Source organism: Candoia aspera, chromosome 12, assembly GCF_035149785.1.
Source record: "Candoia aspera isolate rCanAsp1 chromosome 12, rCanAsp1.hap2, whole genome shotgun sequence".
Classification (NCBI taxonomy): Eukaryota; Metazoa; Chordata; class Lepidosauria; order Squamata; family Boidae; genus Candoia; species Candoia aspera.
In genome coordinates, this window is record NC_086164.1 from 7,947,435 (window position 1) to 7,968,986 (window position 21,552).

At 37.2% G+C, this 21,552-nt stretch overlaps 1 protein-coding gene across 1 annotated transcript in view; it reads left to right on the forward strand.

The window, feature by feature from the left end:
- PCDH11X (protocadherin 11 X-linked) overlaps nt 1-21,552 on the forward strand; it is a 511,529-nt gene that overhangs the window by 23,396 nt on the left and 466,581 nt on the right. Inside the window, exon 2 of the mRNA XM_063313613.1 lies at nt 16,042-16,089. Within this exon, the coding sequence (XP_063169683.1) occupies nt 16,042-16,089 (48 nt within the window). The remainder of the gene's footprint in view (nt 1-16,041; nt 16,090-21,552) is intronic.

Below are 21,552 nucleotides of genomic sequence, written 5' to 3' on the forward strand. Positions count from 1 at the left end.
ATGGAATTTTGATGCAAGACATATTTGAGATTAAACCTAGTGCTTGCCAGTGCCATGACATGTTCTGTTTTGAAGATCATGCATTTCTGCTGGGGAGGGGAGAGGACGGCAGGGGAAATTGATTTCTTTAGCAGCCTCTATACTAGCAATTGCTGGAGAGGAATAACAAGAGAGAACTATTGTCTTTCTATTCTGCTTTGCCCCAAAAATATCAACTTGCCCAGAAACAGGTTGATTTCGGTGACGAGCCTTTTCATTTAATTCTGCACACTTCATATGCTTACGTAAAACAGATTCTGCTCCCATAATATTGTCATATCAAAGATTAACACTGGCGTGCTTGTTGTGAGCTAGTTTTATTTTGGTACTCTTCCCTTTTTATATTCTTGTATGTACTGATCTTTTTTGCACAATCCATAATAGATGAACTGCACAAGCTATTTGCATCAAGGCTCAGTTGGAGACCATGGTTTGAACTGTACTTGCTGTGACAAATTGAAGGCAAATCATGGCTTGCAGGAAGCTGTGAACCAAGAAAAATGAGATTTTCAGAATGTAAAGGGAGGGACATTCAATATTAAGCACATATACTAATTCTTTTAATTTATTATTTATTTTTAATCAGTACTTTGGCACTTGAAGTTAGAAGATAATGCAACACCTATGTTTTTTGGAAACTTAGGCATTTCCTAAAGTCTACTTGGCTATGTCTTTTGAGAATGAAGGAGGCTTGAGACAATACATCCAAACATAATTGCATGGTGTGCAGAAAGATGCATTCTCAAGTTCAGAGTGATGACCAGCTTTAAGGACTGTGGTTCTCTGTGATGAAACTTAGCGCACAGTGTCTAAAAGTGAGTTGCTCTTACACTTCTCCATTTGTAGGAACCATGTTGGGAATAAATTCTACTTCAGAATATTCTGATAGAATAAATTTATTGACTAGCCTTCATACTGGTGTGTGTGAGAGTAGTATTGGTCTGCCAGGAGTTTCTGCAATAGCCTTGGCATTTCTCAGTCTATCTTTATACACAGCACAGAGTAGAAGCATTTGTGGACAAGGCTCTAGTATGTGAGTGGAATTTTAATTATGCTAACCCATTTCAGAAATAGGCCATTTGTTTCGGTTAAACAGCGCTATCTACTTCCAATTAGGCTGTGTTAGCGTGATCAAAGATTTTATCTGTCGTGTGTGTGTGTTATACAACCCCCTTCAGTGTTAAACTTTTCATCTGCATTAATGATGGGGAGACTCCCATTACTGGTAATCTATGTTTATTTATTTTTTTCCTCATTCAGCAAACTTGGAATAAATGGGAAGAAAAAAATAAATAAATCTGGGACTGTGTCCTGTAGATACTTAGATGTGTTTTGCCATTCTGCAGAATTGATATCCTTAGACAAACATTTGGTTGATGATTATCTAGCATGAAATAGAAAACATTTGGTACATTATATGGCATGACTGATACAAATACCTTTTTAAAGTTCTCCAGAGAATTGGTGGACAGAAAAGTTGGGTGAACATTTAAAAAAAATGTATATATCCAGGGGAAGGAGGCAAAGAGATTGCAGATCACTGAAGTGATAATGGTATAAGGAAAAGCAGGATGTTGACACGTTGCTTTGGTCACTTTGTGTAGAAGAGTACAGAAATAGCCTTGGAGATTCAATATGGAAACATGAACTTAGCCCAGAAAACAGGAAGGGGTGAAAAAGAAACTCAAGATTGCTCCATCTTCACTCTCTTTGGTATAAGAAGGAGGGAAAGGGAAATGGTATTGAGCTTTCAAGATTCTTTTATTATACCCTTTAATAGTAAAGTAGAGTTCTAATATTTCTTGTGGTAGCTGTTTCCTGATCTGGACTACCCCAAAGAATTAACACCGTGCAACTGAGTTATTTCAAGAATACAATAGTCTAGCTGTGAGAGTTTTGTGGAAATTCTTCTTTCAAAGGTTTACTAAAGCAAATTCTATTTCCTCAATTAAATGGGAACTTTTAGTGAACACCTTCAGGGACATTTCACTGACTGATGCGGTATCTCTACTTTCCCCAATCTAGTGCCTTCTAGGTGCACTTCTCTTGCTAACAGAGAGAGTTATTTCTTCTCTGGTTCCTGCCAATCTAAGGGATGAGCCAAAGAGGAAGAAACACAACAATATTAGAAGGCTCTGGAGGTTGGCAGCCTCCATGTCATGCACTATGGGCTTTGGCAGATATTAGATTAATCTGATCGCTGACCCAAAGCTCTTGTCTTGCCCCAAATCCCATCCTTCTGGGCTCCCATCTCTTCATAAATTGCACACTTTGCTTTTTAGTTGTTAGCAGTATTACAATTGTATGGAGTATTTTTTTTTTTTCATCTGTCAGCAGTATCAAGTAGCATTTCAAAAAATGCAAGGAAAAATGGCAGCAGCACCATGGACTACCAACCTTATTTTACAATGGCTGTGTTTCTTGCTTGCTAGGAAAGTTTTTGGTCTATGTGTCTCTTCCACCCACCTCTTTCTATGCAATGATATGACAGACAATACGTGGGTTATAACACAACTGCTAGGTTATAACCCAAGATACGCAACAGAATTCAGGTCATGAAAGGTTGCCTAGCAAGAATTTGACCCAGTTGGAGTTCTGGGGAAATGACAATAGATTTGTCTATGATTTTATCTCCCACTGTGGGATTAGGCTTTGAAATGATCCCAGAGCATTCTAAGAGCAGAATGATATTTCCCCCCTTGTCTCCACAGTAAATGCTTGTGTTTATTTTGAAATGCTCTGTATTAGTCAATAATTTAACTTCCTGTGACATTGAATATAATCAGCACTATAAGAAGAAAGATAGCCATTTTTTAAAAAATAAAGAACTTTATTATTTTTCGGCATATAGTTAAAATACAAAAATATAGAATACAGAAAAGCTACAGTACAGAACTAAAGAAAAAAGAAAAACTGTAGAAGTGCAGAACAGAGAGAAAATAGAAACAGAAAGTGACTTCTGACCTTCTCCAGTATAAATATGAATACATTCACAAATGTAATATCTTACAATTAGTTAAACCTTAATAGCATTATTTCTATCAAATCAAACCATTGAATCATTAAAACCCAAAATCAGAACTTCATTTTTTTCTGACACAAGCAAGTAGTCTAAAAGTGATTGCCAAGTAGAAAGAAATCCAGAAACGGTATTTTCTCTTATCAATGCTGTTAACTTGGCCATTTGGGCCAGCTCCATCAATTTAATAATCCATTCTTCCACTGGAGGCATTTGTGGATCTTTCCATTTCTGTACATATAAAAGTCTTGCTGCTGCAATCAAGAGATAGCCATTCTTATTTGCTGCTTAAAGGAGGGCTTGTCATTTTCTTCTGGAGATGATGATGCCCTTGACCTGCAAACACTTGTCAGAGAAGAATGAGGACCCTGAAAACCTGAAATCCTGCTGGGAGGTCCCAGAACTGAGCAACAGACTTGGGAATTATCTGTACCATAGCATTCTCAGCTTGTTTAGAATAAGAAACCTAATTGTTTTCAGACCAAGAGCTACTCTGGAGAACTGTGTAGGGCCAGGGCCAGGCAAAGACTACATTTGATTTATTTACTCCACTTCTATTCTGCCACAACCTGGTGACTCTCAGTGGTTACAGGGTCACAATAGAAACAACAACAGGAATAAAACAACATAGAATCCAAATTGCAAAACCAAAATGGTTGGAGTAATAGTAAGAACAACAAGAGGTGCAGGTGATGCTACTGAAAGGTTCTTTGACAATTTGCCATTTTAAATGACTTCCTAAAAGTTACCAGGAAGGGCCCAGTCTGATCTCAGCGGGAAGCCCATAGTGTGGAGAACCATCATGTTCTAGCTTTGGCTCCCCTGACATCCCAAAAATGTGGGACAACAAAAAGTCCCTACCTACATGGTCTAACACACTGGGCCAAATCCAGTTGGAGGAGGCACCCGTAGGAACACAAGTTCCAAGTCATGACTTTATAGGTTAATACCAGCACTTTTAATCTGTACTTGGACATGAACCTGAAGTACAGGGGCCACAGTTAAGACATGGGCTGTTACATTCTGAACTAATGGCCATTTCCAGGTAGTCTTTAAAGGTAGCCCCATGTAAAGTGCATTGCAATAGTCTATGTGGGTGGTAGTGAGAACCTAAATTACTGTCACTAGCTTTTCTGCATCAACTAAGGAGGCAACTGGCCAGTGGGACTAAATGTAATATGTTGTAATGAATTGATTAATTACAGTTCATATGACCACTACCTACTTTTAAGATAACTTTTTGTTTTGTGTGCTGTTTTTGGTGGAGCTCTGATGGTTGCATTCAAAGTTTTTAGGAGCTATATGTAGTTCTGTTGTTTATCTCCAGTTTACAATCTTGCATCATCTTCCTTCATCCAGAACATTTCAGGTTGGTCCATGACAATGTGCCTAAAATGTTTCACCCAAATATAGAAGTGCAATATAATAAAACAACAACTATATATATATATATATATATATATATATATATATATAGAGAGAGAGAGAGAGAGAGAGAGAGAGGGAGAGAGAGGGAGAGAGAGAGCAAACTGCTACAGCTTATGCAAGTTAACATAATAGTAGAGGGAAACATGCTAAAAGTCTAAAGACAATCTGACTTCCTTAAAAGAAAGGCAGTTTATGTACTTAATTAGAACTGCCAAAACATGGACAAGCACATTCATAGGGTCATTCCCTTCAGGTTTGGAATTCTTTTCCCTGGGACGTCTCCAAAACCTGCACATCTTCTGGAAGCAGTGTGAGATATTTTAACTCAAAATGGCTTTGGGCAGTCAGGAATGGGATAAATTGATTAGCATACTTATATCAGCCCATGGATCAGGAAATACTAAGGCACTGCAGAGCTTTGAGGAGATGCTTCATTTCAGAGACACTTCAAGCATGGAATGTCTTTGAAGTTCATTCACAAACCAACAAATCCCTCTGGCTTCTAAAAGCAAAGCAACTGCCCCGCTTTGATCTTCTCCACAACTTCCTCCAGCCCTTGCAGTCACCCAGAAAGTCTTCATGCACAGTTTTCCACAATTGCACCTAAGCCTCTTCTGGTGTTTGCAAGCACCTTGGTGATGTAGGTTCTGTTTGCGTCTTTGCCTTGCTTTAGCCACCTCACCCAAGCCCAATAGTATGCAAGTATGCTTTAATGCTTGTATTGAAAGAGGAAATACACCTATGGATGTTTTTGAAGAGACATGGGAAAAACCTCTTGTGTGTTGGTTTAACACCAGGTACTAAAGATGCAGTTAGATCTTTATCTCAAAGAATTCCAGGCAATGTGCCTAGAATCATCTTTCTACCTGGACCCACATTTGTCCTTTTCCTGCTTTGCTCATTTGTTCCCTTTACTTTTCCCAATCTCATTTCCCAATTCCAACCTTTCCAGATGTTCTCCAGCCTCATAATTATTAGTTTTACCTGAATCTTTGAAGACTCCTCTTCCAAATCTGCTTAAGGCCCAACTCACAGTATCCACATAACAACCCACCCTGTGTAACATTAAACACTGAACTCTTTCTAGTTCTCTGGTTGTCCATCATTACCTCCATTCATCTCCATGGCTGATGTGCAGAAGTACAGCTCTTTCAGAAATGTACCACTGCTTTGTACCAGCCTGAAACATGTTGATGATAAACGGATGAGCAAAATCTGTTATCTGGAATTATCTTCAAAAACAGGCAATAATAAAAACATTAACCACACACATCAGAGAGAGAGGCATTAATCAATGCAAGGAAAAAAGGCTTCTTCCTTTTAATTTCATCTCAGGAAGGTCCTTTGAAAGCCACAGTTTAGGTATAAACCAATTAATTTTGACAATATTATTTTCCCTTTCTACCTTAGGAGATTAATAGAAAGTATATTATAGGCTAAGAAAAGACAGATTAATATATGGTTTATGGTCAAACATGGAAATCATAAATCTACGTAACATCTGTCTCCAACTTGACATCTTCTGGTGATGTTGATTCATATCTCCCATATGTAGATATTACAGGAATTGCAATTCAACGTGTTTGGAAGTCATCAAGTGCATATTTATGCATATATGGATTACTACAGCTGGTTCTGCTCCTTTTATCTGTTAGCACTCTGTGAGGTTTAATCAGTACAAAAGACAGGGACTTGATCATATCACCCTTGTTAAAGAAAGCTAACTAAACCTACTGGTTATTTTAGGCATGTAGTAGAATCTTTAGAAAAATCTTTTGGAGATTGGTTAACTGGATATTTTGTAATCTGGTTGCTTGAGAGTTTTCTTCTAATCTATCTTGAATATCCTATTTTGTTTCAATTTTTATTTATTTAAAATATCTAATCTGATATTGATTTTTATTGATCTTATTTAGCTGCTTAATGATGAAAAGGTAGGATGTAAAGGTTTATTAAGTAAATCATACAGGAATATCTATATTTATAAAGGAACTGAGTAAACAAGAAAATTGAGTTTAAACATCAATCTAATTCAATAGCAATCTTTTATGAAGATTATGTGTTTTTTCTGCAAGGAAATGCTCCAAGTCATCTAACTTAATTTTGAGTCACCAAATAATTCTAGTGTCTAATGAAACAAGTGTTTTAAAAAAAAATGGACAGAAGGGAGAAAAATTTTTGGGAGGGGATTTTATGTTATTTTCATGCTAATAATTTCTATTAAAATGATTTGTCCTCTGATTAGTTGTTATTGTTGTTCAAGAGCTGGAGACATTCATTCTAATCCAGCTAAATTTAATGTACACTTCCTTAATTTCAAAAGTTTGAACTAATATCTACATTTATGGCTGACTGGAAACCCCTTATAGATTTTTGCATGAAATGGGAAAAAAAAATGCACTTATGATTTGTGGTTTTTATGGTTAGGAAAAAAAAAAAAGGATAAAAGAAAAAAGTGAGCTTTTTTTGTAATCATAGAGTAAGAGATAATTTTGTAATTGTACTTATATTTGCTGCAAAGGAAATCAGAAGCTTCTTATTTCTATTTCTTTTTTATTATTTCTGCACTCCCTCCCTCCCTCCCTTCCCTCCTCATTAGTGTGTGTTAGTTTTATGTTCTTTAAAAACTTTCAATAAAAATTATTAAAAATAAATCCAAAGTTTGAACCGATGTGCAAATAAAACTGTGCACTTATCAAAATTTTCTGATGCTGTTTTCAAAGCCAAATACATGCATTAGGGACGTGTGGGCCTAAAAATGCATACACGAAAATATGTGTTCAAAATGCATTGCATTAAATACTTTTTTTTGCAAACCTATTTGATCTAAAAGTGTGTGCAAAAAGAAAAGAAAAGAAAAGAAGGAAGGGGAGCTATGTTAGGACAATCTTGTCCAAAACTGTATACAAATGCACATGCAAAGCTTTGCACACTTTGCTGTTTTTATGTTTAGTACAAGAAAGAGTGTTCTCTACCTTCATCTTTTTTTTTTGTTAAATGTTCTTGGGTCTATGTGAGAAAGGCAATCTACTCTAGCTAGTCCAACAACATATGAAAATTTAGGGTCATCATGCCCTAGCCTTCTCTAGCATTATTAAGGGGAGAAAATAGAAATTTGGCTATTGTTTTAACTAAATTAATAAAGAAACAGTAATTAGTCTATATAGTTAATTGATAAAATCACTGCAGTCAGAAAATCAGAAGACGTTTAATCCTTGGGAGAAGAGCAATGATGAATCTTGATAAAATAGTTAAGAGCAGAGACATCACACTGACAACAAAGGTCCGCATAATTAAAGCAATGGTGTTCCCCATAGTAACATATGGCTGTGAGAGCTGGACCATAAGGAAGGCTGAGAGAAGGAAGATCGATGCTTTGGAACTGTGGTGTTGGAGGAAAATTCTGAGAGTGCCTTGGACTGCAAGAAGATCAAACCAGTCCATCCTCCAGGAAATCAAGCCAGACTGTTCACTTGAGGGAATGATATTAAAGGCAAAACTGAAATACTTTGGCCACATAATGAGAAGACAGGACACCCTGGAGAAGTTGCTGATGCTAGGGAGAGTGGAAGGCAAAAGGAAGAGGGGCTGACTAAGGGCAAGGTGGATGGATGATATTCTAGAGGTGACGGACTCGTCCCTGGGGGAGCTGGGGGTGGCGACAACCGACAGGAAGCTCTGGTGTGGGCTGGTCCATGAAGTCACGAAGAGTCGGAGGTGACTGAACGAATAAACAACAACAACAACAAAAATATATTGTCGTCTTAGAATAGTTAGGGTTAGGGATCAGACAAAATCTTAAATAAGACTTAATTGAAAATAACAACAACAACAAATTTCTAGTGAGTTTGTGTCCCAATAATTGTCTGTGTGTGTTTGTGTGTATCTGTTTGTTTATTTACAAGAAAAATCCTGAGAAGAAAAATCTATTCATCAACCATGTATTATTCACATTTTTTAAATCATTGTCATGCATTCCTGCCATATTTCAGTCTCAAGAATCCCATCATCATTTCTCAAGAGGAGCTAAGATGTTACTATGGTATCATGTCAGATCACTTTCTTTACTTTGAAATCTGGAAGGTTGTGAGCATGCAAGATACTTTATATATATAAAAGGACAAAAAAGAGTTGCTTGGCTTTGGCTTCTCAGTAGACAGAAGAGATCCACTGTGAATAGATTTTTCTTCTTAAGATATTATTATTATTATTATTATTAATAATAATAATAATAATAATAATAAAATTTATATACCACCCATCTCACTATAAAAGTGGTTTTATATTAGTGTAGTTTTATGTATACTTGCCTCTATAAAAGAAGAACAATGACCATTAATCCATTATCATGTCTGGATTTGGGTGTTGATAGAATGAAGAGGAACTGTTTGATTGTAAGAGCATAAATGAGGTCAAGAGATAGCTATCTTGCATCCTTTTTTTCATGCAGTGACCAACCAAAGAGGTTGGAAAACACAGTTGCCAATCAGCTGCAGAGCTGAATCAGTACAATGTCTCACACTGGCACAGGATCAAACTATGTGAAGACATCTCTTACACTGCTCTAGTGTTCTCTCCCAGCACAGCCAAAACAAGGGTTGAGAATTCTGCAGTGACTTTCTATCCAACAATTACAACTTCCATGCATGGTATGTAAGATCCAGTATATCATACATGGCTACAAATTGCCAGATAAATGACTGAATAGGTAATACCTGAGTGAGAAGGAAGCAGCACATTAGACTGTAGTCTTTTGATTTCACATTCCTAGAAGCCTGAATATCATCAGAGAGAGAGAGATTGAGACACATTTAGACTTTTAATATTATATAGATGACAAGCCTACTGAAACGTATGAACTTTCTTTATGACAGATATCTAAGCCCACCTTTTATTGAGCTAAACCTGACACATCAAGCATTGCAACATAGCATGGTTATACAGTCTTCCTGGAGAGGGGGAGAGATATTCCTCCTTGATGAAGTGACTCTCTATTTTTTTCAAATAAAATAAATACAATATTCTGCAGTTTTTTAAAACTGCATCTCTCTACCTTTCTTCTCCCAAGAGCTCATTATGATTAAATGGATTCTTCCTACTTTATTCCTCCTCTTATCATGTCTACAGTATGATTCTATGTAGCAGGTGACCTCAGTGAAACCTCAGAATCACCATGTAATGCTTGGATGACTGAATCAAAATATGAATCGAAATTTCCCCAATCTTAGTCTAACCACTGTCTCTGCTTTCCAAATCTTTATAGCTATGATAACAAGGCCCATAAAATATCGTGTTGTATTTCTCATCAATCAAGTGACCATTCAGCATCAGCTAGTCTTATAAAGTACAGCGAGATTCCAGTAGATGGTTGTATAATAAAGTAACCAAGAAGAAATGAATAAGAAAAAAGCTTAAACTCCAGTCTCTTCCAAACCTTAACAGGCTTAACAGTGAAGAAAAAGAAAGAAATTGTCTCAACTTATAGTCTGTCAGGATCATCTTTTTCTACCTCCAAGGGAATCCCCATTCTTCAATTTAGCAATTATATCCTTATTGTAAGACAGATAAAATTACTTTTGGAAATCCTTCCCACTCTCTAATTCCCTTGCCATTTATCGAAGGGAGTTTTTGTCATACTGTGGATTTTCTTTGGTGACTTGGAAGTTTCTCAGTTCCTCCTGTCCCCAGTTTTCGAACTATTATAGAACAACCTTCCCTAATTTGATGTCCTTCAGGTTTATTGAAAATTCAGCTCCCAGAACTGGAGTTGAAAGTTGTAACCAACTTCCTGGAGGGTTCAGAGTTGGAGTTGGTGGTTCTAGGATCTGTTCTTAGCATATTCAATAGTAAACAATGCTAGCATATTACTTGCCTTTAGTGTTTGCCTTTCAGTTGACAGTCTAATTTCTTTCTCTATAGTAAATATCTATCACTGTTCTTCCATACAAATGTGCATCCCACCTTCCTTTCAGCCAACAGATGGCACTCAAGGCAGTTAATGAAAAATACCAGCGAAGTTAAAAAGCACAATTAGCACTGTAATTAAAAGCAAATTAAAACACAACCACAAGAAGAGGAAACATTTCCCCTACCTAGTTGCTCGTATCCACAAAGACAACAGAAACTGTCTGATTTAAAAAATGATGGTGGAAAGGTAATAGATAACTGTGAATAAGGATCAGATATCCTGCCAGATGTTGCCGGACTTGAATTCCCATCAGTGCCAACAATCATGATGAGTGGTTAGACTAGCTGAGTTGGAGTCCAGGAATATCTCTGCAATTATCATTCCTCACCCAGTTAAGCAAATAAGATGTGAAAGCTATAAATATATAAATAAAGATGCAACATCACTTACTTATTTAGAATTTCTCTGTAGGTTTCCATTTTAATCAGAGCTGTGCCATGATATATTCAGAATGGAGTGAAGTTATATTTCACGATTTGCACTTCGTTCTTTTATTTCTTGTATACATTTCATATTGCAGTTTGCTTACATCTTTTCCAAAAAAGGGTTCAGTCAAATAAAAAGAAGAAAAGAATAGAGTGAAGTGCAGGGGTTTTTTGTTGTTCTTTTTTGGGGAAGGGTCAATTACATAAAATAATAATGATATAAAATAAAGGAAGAAAAATCTGTCAGTTAAGAATTTGACTTAGGTGCTCCAATCTGACAGTTTTGTAAAAGATAAATCTAAGAGAAGGGACTTAGGGATTCAAAAGGAGACTGGTAAATGAATGCACTGTACTATGAGCTTTATGTTCAGGAACCTACCTCGTTAGATCTTACCTTACCCTCCCTCAAGTCACATTCAGTTTTCAAATCTTTTTGATATCTCTTCCTCAAACCTTGGTCAGATCTTGCTGACAAAGTACTTTAGAGATGCTTGCACATCTGTTCTCTCTGCCTCCCCCTCTCAAGTTACTAACTCAAAGTGACGATCATTCTTAAAGAGAGAAAAGGCAAAAAATCTAGAAAGGGTTGATTCCTACTCATATTTAAGTTAAATATAACTGATTCCCATTCTGCATTTTTTGTCACTTTCAACCTGAATGCTAATGACTGCCTTGTTGTCAGCTACTGAGTTGCATAAGTGATGAGAAGATTGAACTCAAGTCTCCTTTGTCAAAGTCTGGCATTATCAGCATAGCATACATTGCCCAGATGCTTCCAACCCTTCCTGATGCAATGAACATCATTTTGCCAGAATGGTCTGACAGTAATTGCTTCTGTAAGTTCTTGCAAGCTTCTGTCTGTATTGTCAATGAAACATCTTGTCTTCTGTCAAACTGTGTGTGTTTTTTTTAATTGACTGTGATTTTTCCAAGCACCAGGGTCTTCTCCAGCAGTTCTTGCTTCTCTTTTTTTGATTATGGATTTTATTAAGTTTGAAGAGAAAGATAAAAGCTACAAACAACAACAACAAAAACCTACAAAAAGAGAAAAGAAAAACTAAAAAGGTATGAAAACACAAAAGAAAAAAAAATCAACATTACAGAAAGATGTGACTTCTGACTTTTAGCAGCAAGGATATATAATTTTTTTCCATAATCAATCACTTACTCTACATTAAACCAAAATCACATTATTTCTATAAATCATTCCCCTTTAGCACATCATAAAAATCACTAAGTACAGTTACTGACTCCCGTTATATTAAAATAAAGAAAAAAGAATTCATGTAAACCTGTAATGGTTGCCTATCCTAAAATACTCTCAGACTCACAAGCAAAAGCTTAACAAAATATGGTTTATTTAAGAATAGTATGCAAGTACAAAGAAAGCTGAGAATGAGAAAAGCACGCCAAATGCAAACTAAAAACCCCTCGGTACAAACGAGATCCCTCCCCCCATAGAATCTTCCCAGGCTCACAATCCCAGGTACTCCTAACAGCTCTTGACGTTGCGGTGGAAAAGTCCTTGAGCCGAGCACATAACCCAAACACATTCCATTAAAATGAACATAGATACAGAGCTTGGCACAAGGTCAGTAACATGGCATGTGAAACGTTACGATGTACAGTGCACATTGGAACAGTGAACATGACATACTGCCCCCCGAAAAAGCTAAGCAGAAGGCTTGAAAGGGTAAGCTAAGTGGAAACAGTTTACTAAATCAGGAGCATTAACGTGGCGAGCAGGCACCCACTCAGGGTGGGGGAAGTGTTTCCAGTGGATGAGATAGTGGAGAATGCCCCAAAGCTTGCGGGAATCAACAACCTCCTTGACTTCCAAGTGTTGTTGCCCATCAATCATGATCGGAGCAGGAGGACCTTGAACCTATAGTCCAAGAATTCCCAATAAGTCTCCCATCCAAATACTAACCACAGTAGTCCCTGCTTGGGTCCTGAGAATAGCTCTGGGTAGCTGCTGTTATCACCTATTCAGGGCTTAAAATGCAACAAGATGACATTAGCTTCCTGTTCTCATAGTTTTCAATCTCACACAGTGTACTTGGGCTTTCTCTTTACTAATTAAAAGATGAAGTTATTTATGGTTGTAAAAGTTGTGCAACACTGACATTTTGAGTCCAAATATGTCCATTTACATTCATGTGTTGGAATCTAGAGCTATTATTTTACCCATTAAGTAACAGAGGTTATGTTCAAATTTAGGCCAGTCACTATCAGAGGTTGTGAATATAAAATGGAGCAGAGACAGCGCGCACGCGCACACACACACACACAACTTTCTCTATATATCTATATCTATATCTCTCTATCTATATCATCTCTCTCTCTCTCTCTCTCTCTATCTATCTATCTATCTATCTATCATCTATCTACACACACACACACACACACACACACACATTACTTTGAGCTCCAGGGGAAAATGTAGAATAAAAATCTAACAAATTACAGTAAATAACATGAGAGCAGATGGTTTTTGAACATGGCAATCAGCAGCCATGCAAGAACACTCATTTAAGTTTTTGTCCTTTTTAGATATTCTGTTGGTAGCCTCAGACCTCCTGACAGCAGTGCCAAGCCTGTGGTCTAGAGACTCCATTTATGGTTTGAGATTGGAATGTAAGGAGAAGGTTCCTGGTCCATTCCCAAAGCACTACACTCAGGGATCTATGTAATATTACCAGTTTGGGGGCTAGGCCCTGATATTATGTTTGTTGGGAGTATCTAATCAGATATGAGACCACCACATTACTTACATCATCCTGCCTCCCTTTATATGAGAGTCACAAACAGTGGCATCCCACCACCATAATTCATTAAAAAAAAAATAGTCAGACTTCAAATGGCCCCTTGGCTGCAGAATCAAAAGTCTTGAGATGAATTTTAATGTGCTAATAGCACTTCACTTCTATGGCTGTGGGATAAGCATATTATACAACAGCAAATACTTTCCTGTTAGCTTTTATCATCACAGCAATATAAAAGTGGAAAATACACCTCCCCGCCCCCAAAGGAAATTTGATGTTTCTGGAATCTTCCTTCGGGCTGTAGAAACTGCTGTATTTAGAGCAAAGCACAGTCATAACTGATATTCTAATCTGTCTTTCAAACATGGAATCAGTCTCCTGTTTTCTGTGGTTTATATAAACACCTCTGTACAGAGCTAATAGTGTGTGATGGAAAGAAGAATTAGTTTTTTTTTTTTAATTCTTCATTCCTTTTCAACTTTTAATTCCTCTGACTTTGTGTGAAGCAAATCAAGCAGAGACCATGGAATGACCTCTACAGATTTTCATTATTCTCTTTAATAATTACTTAATACCAGAATGAAATGGTTAATTTGTATACACATTGCCTGTGTTCCTGATATGATAGTTAATGACAGTGTATGGCCTTACATTTCAGAATTTATGGAAATCTGACTACTTCCAGGGTACATCCCAGAAGACAGAGGATCTGGGCCCTTTATTACATATTGTCTAAATGAGAATCTGGTGGGATCAGTTTCTATTAATTGTCCTCTGGGCTGTGTCTTGACAAATATGGTATCTCAAAGGTGTTGTCACAGATCACCATACCTCATATCACACTAAAGTCATTATGTGATTGGTCTGGACTTAGCATGTTATGTAAATGCAGTTATGGTGTGCAAACCATGGTTTACTGCAGTGTGCAAAGCCAATCTATGGATATGCAGTCTGCCTTTCCCTCAAGTATAATGCATATGTTTTCAGCATGCTTAGCTGGGAAGATATTTCTGCAGAGATTGATGGGACTTATTCAAACTCATTGGCTTGCAGACTTAATGATGTTATTAGATAAAGATCTTGTTCTCCATCTAACACAGAGTATAAAGTGCTTAAGCTGATTGAAATCAATGTCTGAAGGCCACTTAACTGGATTTCGACTACTGTGTGTTACAGTTTGCATGAGAGTTTGGTGCAGTCTACCAGCTAGTCCAAACTTGACATGATGCCAGACAGCTTGAAAACTGGCGTTGTCCATTTAGAAGGAGGGTTGTTGAGTCTCTAAATATGTTATCTCAAAATACTACAGCTTAATTTTGTCATCTCTGCAGATTCTGCACTTGGGCAGTTCATTGCAGAATACAGTGATATTTAATAGTGATTCTGGAAGCAAATCAAGTTGTATAACTTTAGATTGGTAGCCCAATAAATACTGTACATCATATACGATGGTCACTGTGTTCAGTTTTTCCTGCTAAAGACTTACTACATAATTGCATGCATCAAGAGCAAGGATTGCTTCGTAATTCTAATTCTGCTAGACCTATTACAATATTTTTGATGCAAGACTTGACAACTTTAAACAGCGTATATTCTCAAACAACCCTAATGTAACCAGCCATTTGAATTGCTCTTCCCTTGAATGAAAACTGTGCTTTTCCCGTCAACCACCCTTATATTATTTTGAGTTTACGCTTTACTATTATTATCCTGCATTAGAATGAATAGTTGATATGTTACTTAGAAAATTCTGCACAGGTTTGCATCAGGGAAGCAACAGTTATGTTAGAAGTATGCTAGAGCTCTCCAGCAAGGCTTCCTGTTCTCTCTCTCTGTCTGTGTTCCAAGCAACACTGATACTATTTTCTGTTTTGGCAGCCCAACAAACATTTGGTATTGCTTATAAAAGTAGGAGAGTTCTAGGACATCATGGATTTGCAACTCACCCCGCTGCAACAAGTGAATGCAAAATCATTGGCTGATATTCAACAAAAAGTCCTTCTTATTTGGGTTTGATGGGGAAAAGCAATTTTAGATTTTCAGATTCTAAGAGGTAGGAATTTGCAGGTGCAAAGAAGAATGATGAGACTGTGGACTATGTCTATATTGCATGTTTGAATTGGCCTTATTGTTGAATCCTGTGCATTTTTAAAAATCCAAGTTTATTCTGTATTTCAAGATCTTGGGTTGCTCTACCATCACTATAAAGAAATAGTAGGGAGATGCTGAATATTGAATATTTTCCTTTAGATTTCAGCAACATAGCTGTATAGGAATGAAGGAATAATTTTAAAAGTTTTATTTGGATTAAGAATGTTCTTTTTTTCTCCTTAAAAAAGCTGATTCCTTTTGAACCATTTAAAGAGATACTTTCTCATTTTTGTATTTACATGGCAGCCCAAAACAGCTCTGAAAAGAACCTTTGGATCCATTACAAATGAACAGGTAATTACACACCCACACTCAGATACTCACTCCCCTTTTATTATTTAAATATAATCAAATAATTGTGTATTGAAAAGGCCACGGGCATTTTTCAAAATGCTAAATCTGAAAGGGTGGGTGTTGAAACATGATTTGAAAATGAATGAAATGTTTATCTAAATTTGAAATTGTGACGGTAAGTGTATATATCAATAAGTCAATGTGTTATTTAACATCTTCAAAGAATCTCAGTAGGAAATTAAGTTTTTTTGGTTCCGCGTGCCATCTAGCATTAGAGCTTTTTGATACCTGCATATACATCACTAAATGTCACCTGAAAACCCATCATTTGATAGCTTGAATAGGTTCTCACTGAAAAATAATTATATTTCAGGTGATGTGATGCATCTGTGAAGTGACGTGTCCTTCATCTGTACTGATTGTTACTTACTGTAGCAGTCATCAAATTATTTATATTCTGATCAGGAAGACTGGGATACATTAGCCATTGTCATAGCAAGATTGTAGAACTCATGTTTAAAATGGAATAGTGGAGCAATCTTGACTGTGATGCTGAAAGGCCCAGTGTGGAATATATGTTTCGCCTTCCTGCATATGAAAGTGGGGAGAAGCATGATGAATCCCAGTTTAAATTTATTTATTTCTTATTTTTTACTATTTGCCTGCTCTTATGCATGTTTGCCATTACACACTGACACATTCTTGCTGTCGCATGCTTGCATATGTTTGCTGCTGTGCACTAATATAGTGACTTAAATAATATTTTCCTCTTTTAAACTTTTTTTTCCTCCTGCTGCCCCTGTGCAAGTATTTTGAAATCTCAAAAAAAGGGGGGAGATTTGCATCATGAGTCTCCCCAACCTTTAGAACTTCATTGCTAGAGTAGAGAGAGGACAAGTATCTTGCTTTTTCTGATACTTTTTTAAAAGAAAAAAAAAATAAGGCTCTCGTCATATGCATGTGTTAAATAAAAACAAAATGGAGAGTCTCTGTGTGAATTAAATTCTCTGTCTTGTAGTTGCAGAGCTACAGACAGAATAATCAATGCATGAAGGTCAGATTGCATACAAATAAAAAAGTGTATGGGACACTTTCTCCCACTTCTATAATCCTTCCTTCCTTCCTTCCCAGTTCTGCAAGCAAATAAAAAACAAATCCCCCAAATGTGCCTACAATTATCAAACTGTTTACTGTAGTGCAAATCCTTTTGAAATGACTGGGATTACTTTTAAGTAAAGAGGCTGAGACATTTTTAAAGATGTGGCTGACTAAAAGCATCAGGTCCTTCATGTATACCCGGCCTTTGGTGTAGGCAGCCCAGCTATAAAAAAGCCCTTACAGTGGGATTTACAATCAAAGTTCAGGAAAAGGGAGAGAGAGGCAAATTAGCAGAAGTGTGGACAGGAAAGATGCAACAAGGGCTGGATATGATCAAATGTTCGATATATTTAGATTTAGAGTGCCTTGGGGATTAAAGCAGAGGATTAAGTGACAGCATTAAATCAAACCACATGAGGATGACTTGTAACAGATAACTGCTCATTTAGTATATGATCTGGAAGAATTCATACATTAACTCCAATATTTATTATACCAACTTGGATGTTTAGGCATTTTCAGCAGGTGGCAGCAGCTAACCAATCCTGGCTGATCTTGGAAGATAAGCAGGGTTAGATCTGGTCAGTAGTGGGATGGGAGAATAGGAATTCCAAGTGAGAAAACACCCCATCATAGGGCAGTGGCAAATCACTTCTGAATCACTGCAAAAGAATACTGCAGTCACCAAGAAGTGAGTTTGACCCAAGGGCCTTGTAATCTTTTGCCATTGTGGTAGAGTTAGATCTCCTAGTTGTAGCTTCCACCAAGCATGATCGTTGCATCTGTGGGATCACAAAATGTTCTTGTTGTTTTGAGCTGAGTTGAACTGTACCTGGCTGAAGTGATGTCCAACAAGACGCATAGTGATCCCGTTTTATGCTATGGTAGGTGCGCTGATACTCTGTGGAGCTTGGGAATGGACCACTTTACCATGGCACAAACTCTTGATGAAGTAACCACTATTCACACAGATATTAAGCTGCTGTGGCTCAATGCTATCATTTTTCTGCTGTTTAATACATAGAACAGGGGAATGGTGCATCAGTAACTTTTCGGGTTTGTGAATGCTTTGATATTTTACACGCCAAATAAAACAGATTCAGGGCAGGGGGCATTGTTTGGATGCTGTTTTTGCTTCCTCCTTTGGGTCAGCTGAAGGACACACTGATTGCCTCAGGTGCATTTTCTGCATGTTGAAGTTGGCAGGAGCGAGGACAGTTGTGAGCCAGCTGGAAACTGTTTCTATGTATTTAGGAACTGGAAGTGGTGGTAATGTGAAAGAGACTTAAATTGTCTCAAGCCTCACATGTGAAAATGCCCAATGAGTTTGTTACACTTTAGACTACAAAACTGTGGGCTTCTCTGCTCTGGACTACAGGATTGCATTGCACCAGGGAATGACATCTAGGAACAGCAAAGAGAAAATTGGATGCCCCTTGTTACTTGTTTCATGTTTTCACCTGTCTTTGGTGTTTCTCTTTTTTATATATATATAGTAAATTGCATTAGGTTTCAAGGAGAATAAAAACTACAAAAAAACAAAAAAAACTACAAAGAAAGGGAAAAAACTAAAAAAGTGGAAACACAAAAGAATTTTGTGGCTTCTGACTTTTAACAGCAAGGATATACCAAAATTTCCATAATCAATCTCTTACTCTATATTGAACCAAAACACCACATTATTTCTATAAGCCGTTCCACTTTAACACATAATAAAAAAACACTAAGTACAGTTACTCCTCCCCCTTATATTAAAATAAAGGAATAAAGTTCATATAAACCTCCTAAACATCTTTCTCCCCTCCAAAAGATAAAACATATTTAATTATTCCCTTCTTACCACCATTCCATACCTTTCTGTCTACCACTGTTCTATGCATTTCTGTTTTAATTTGATAAGAATCAAATTAAAAATCACATAACTTGTCTGCTATTATACTTAATAATACAACAATTTTAATAATCCCAATTGTAATAAACCCCAAAAACAAAGACAATTCAAAACAGTAAATCCAAATCTTCAAAGGCAAATAGCATCAATCAAATCCTTAAAGCAAACCAGATGAACATTCTTCAACCCTTATCCCACTTCAGAATAAACCAAAGCAGTTACATATCTCCAGAATGTGCACCGAGCTTTCCTCTTGAAAGAATTAAACAGCCCAACTGCCCCGCTCGAAGATTCCAGGTTCTTTTCATGGCATTCCACCAGAAGATCAATTTCACTTATGGCTTGCAGATCACTCTCTCCCTTAGTTTTATCCAGCTGCATTATCCAACCTTCATCCAGCTTCTCGATAAAAATCCCAATCTCAGTCTTTCTTTTTCAAAAAAACCCAAAACTTTCTGTTGCTCTTAAATTCCTCAATTTCATCCACCACATCCCCAACCTGATGGCACATTTTAGATCTCATATTTTCCACAATGTCTGTCATGAGTAAGGATGGCGAGCAGGGGGCTCCCATCCAGACTGTTAAGCACATGCGTAGCACTGAGGAATTAGGTAGCCATTCAAAGAGATACAGATCGGGACCGCCTTAACCTTTGGGGTTTATATGGCTGGGTTTTTCCCATGCTTCTTCAGTTTGTTAGGATTCCTGTTATGTACAAGCAATAAAACATTAGAGACCAGTTCCTTGTCTCAGTGTGTTTCCTGGCAGTTAGGACAATGTCCTGAATATCTTGCATAAAAGCTTGATAGAAATCAGAAGAAATCTGTTATATATAGATATGTAAGATATGTAAGATATGTAAGATATGTAAGATATGTAAGATGGATGGATGGATGGATGGATGGATGGATGGATGGATGGATGGATAGATAGATAGATAGATAGATAGATAGATAGATAGATAGATAGATAGATATTTGGTGATTTAGAAACTGGGTGGCTGGTCTTCGTGTCCCTTTAAGGCTACAGCATGGCTTGGAAAGTGATGAAGTCCCCATCTCCCAGCTGGCTCTTATCAGTCACACACGAAACACTGTTTGCAATCTTCTGGCTACAAGCAGCCGTCCGGAGGACAGATGGGGTGTTTCCAGGTATTCTCCTTGATCCAGAGAACATTTCTGGGCTTCAAGAAAACCTGCTTGAGCCTGAAAAAAGTTGCCGCATTGCCAGCTCCACCCGCTGAACCAGCGGGCACAGCTGTTCAGTCCGCCATTCCCACCGGAATGTCTTTGGTGTTTCTCCATTATCACTCTCTTCTTTGTTTGTGGGAAAGCAGAACTGGCGCTGTTCCTTTTGGTGCCTGTCAGCACCATTTTCCATCACTCAAAGAGATCCTATTGATCAATGCTAATCACTTCTTCCTCTATCTGGGAAGTGTTTGCTGTTTTACTTTTTCTCTTTACTTTTTTTTTTTTCCAATGGGAGGGTCACCATTCCCATGTTTATATGCCTATCTGGCACTGAAATTCTTGTATTCCTCACTAGTTCTACAAAAACATTGTTCTTGTATGCTATAGGCAGAATTCATTTCTATTCCTGCATATTTGTTTTACTATAACAAGGAGATACCATGCCATGACCAACAAAACCTATTGCTGGTTCCTTCTCATTCACCATGCATTGATAACGGCTGCATTATTTGTAATATTTGGAATGCAGATTTTTACTGCAGCCATGAAAGGCACGATGATAAAGACAATTAGGAGTCCCTGTTTTTTTTTTTTTTTAATCTTGATTGGCTTATAACAATCCCACATGATTCAGTTGTAATTTGGCCATTTCTGTTTCAGATGAAAAGTTGCTGGGAATTTGTACTTTTTAAATAGGGCAATCCATGAATATGGCAAATATTTAATGACAAAGAATATTCGATGACTGGGGGAATCATGTTGAACAAAATAGCTGGCAGTCAGATGTTAGATATGCAAAGCAGCTGTACTGTGTGACTGAGGACAGCTGTATTGCCTGGAGTCTCATATTCATCCATCCACAAGTTTTTCCAACTTAAAGATGTGTCACGTCATTAGGCTTTGGACTTGTATAAGAGTTAGGGGACATTTAAAAAGTTGAAAAGTGCTGAAAAAAGCTGATTTGTTGTGAGAACATTTCACAATTCAGCTACTAAGCTTAAGGACATGGTTAAAAAGGTTAAAAAGATAAAGTCTCCCTCAAGTCAAGCTTGACTCCTGGTGACCTTACGGACCTGACTAGTTCTTTTCTCAGCAACAATACAAAATTATTGCTTTTGTTCTTTTCAACTTGCTTGTCTAGCCTACAGCCTTGGTATCTCCTGGCAGACTCTCATCCAAATACAGCTTATGTCTGATTCTGCTTAGCTTTTTTAACATCAGCCAAGTTTACTTAGGTTCTGCCACTTGCTGTAACCAGCTGGGTTGCTGGAAGGCCAGTTTTG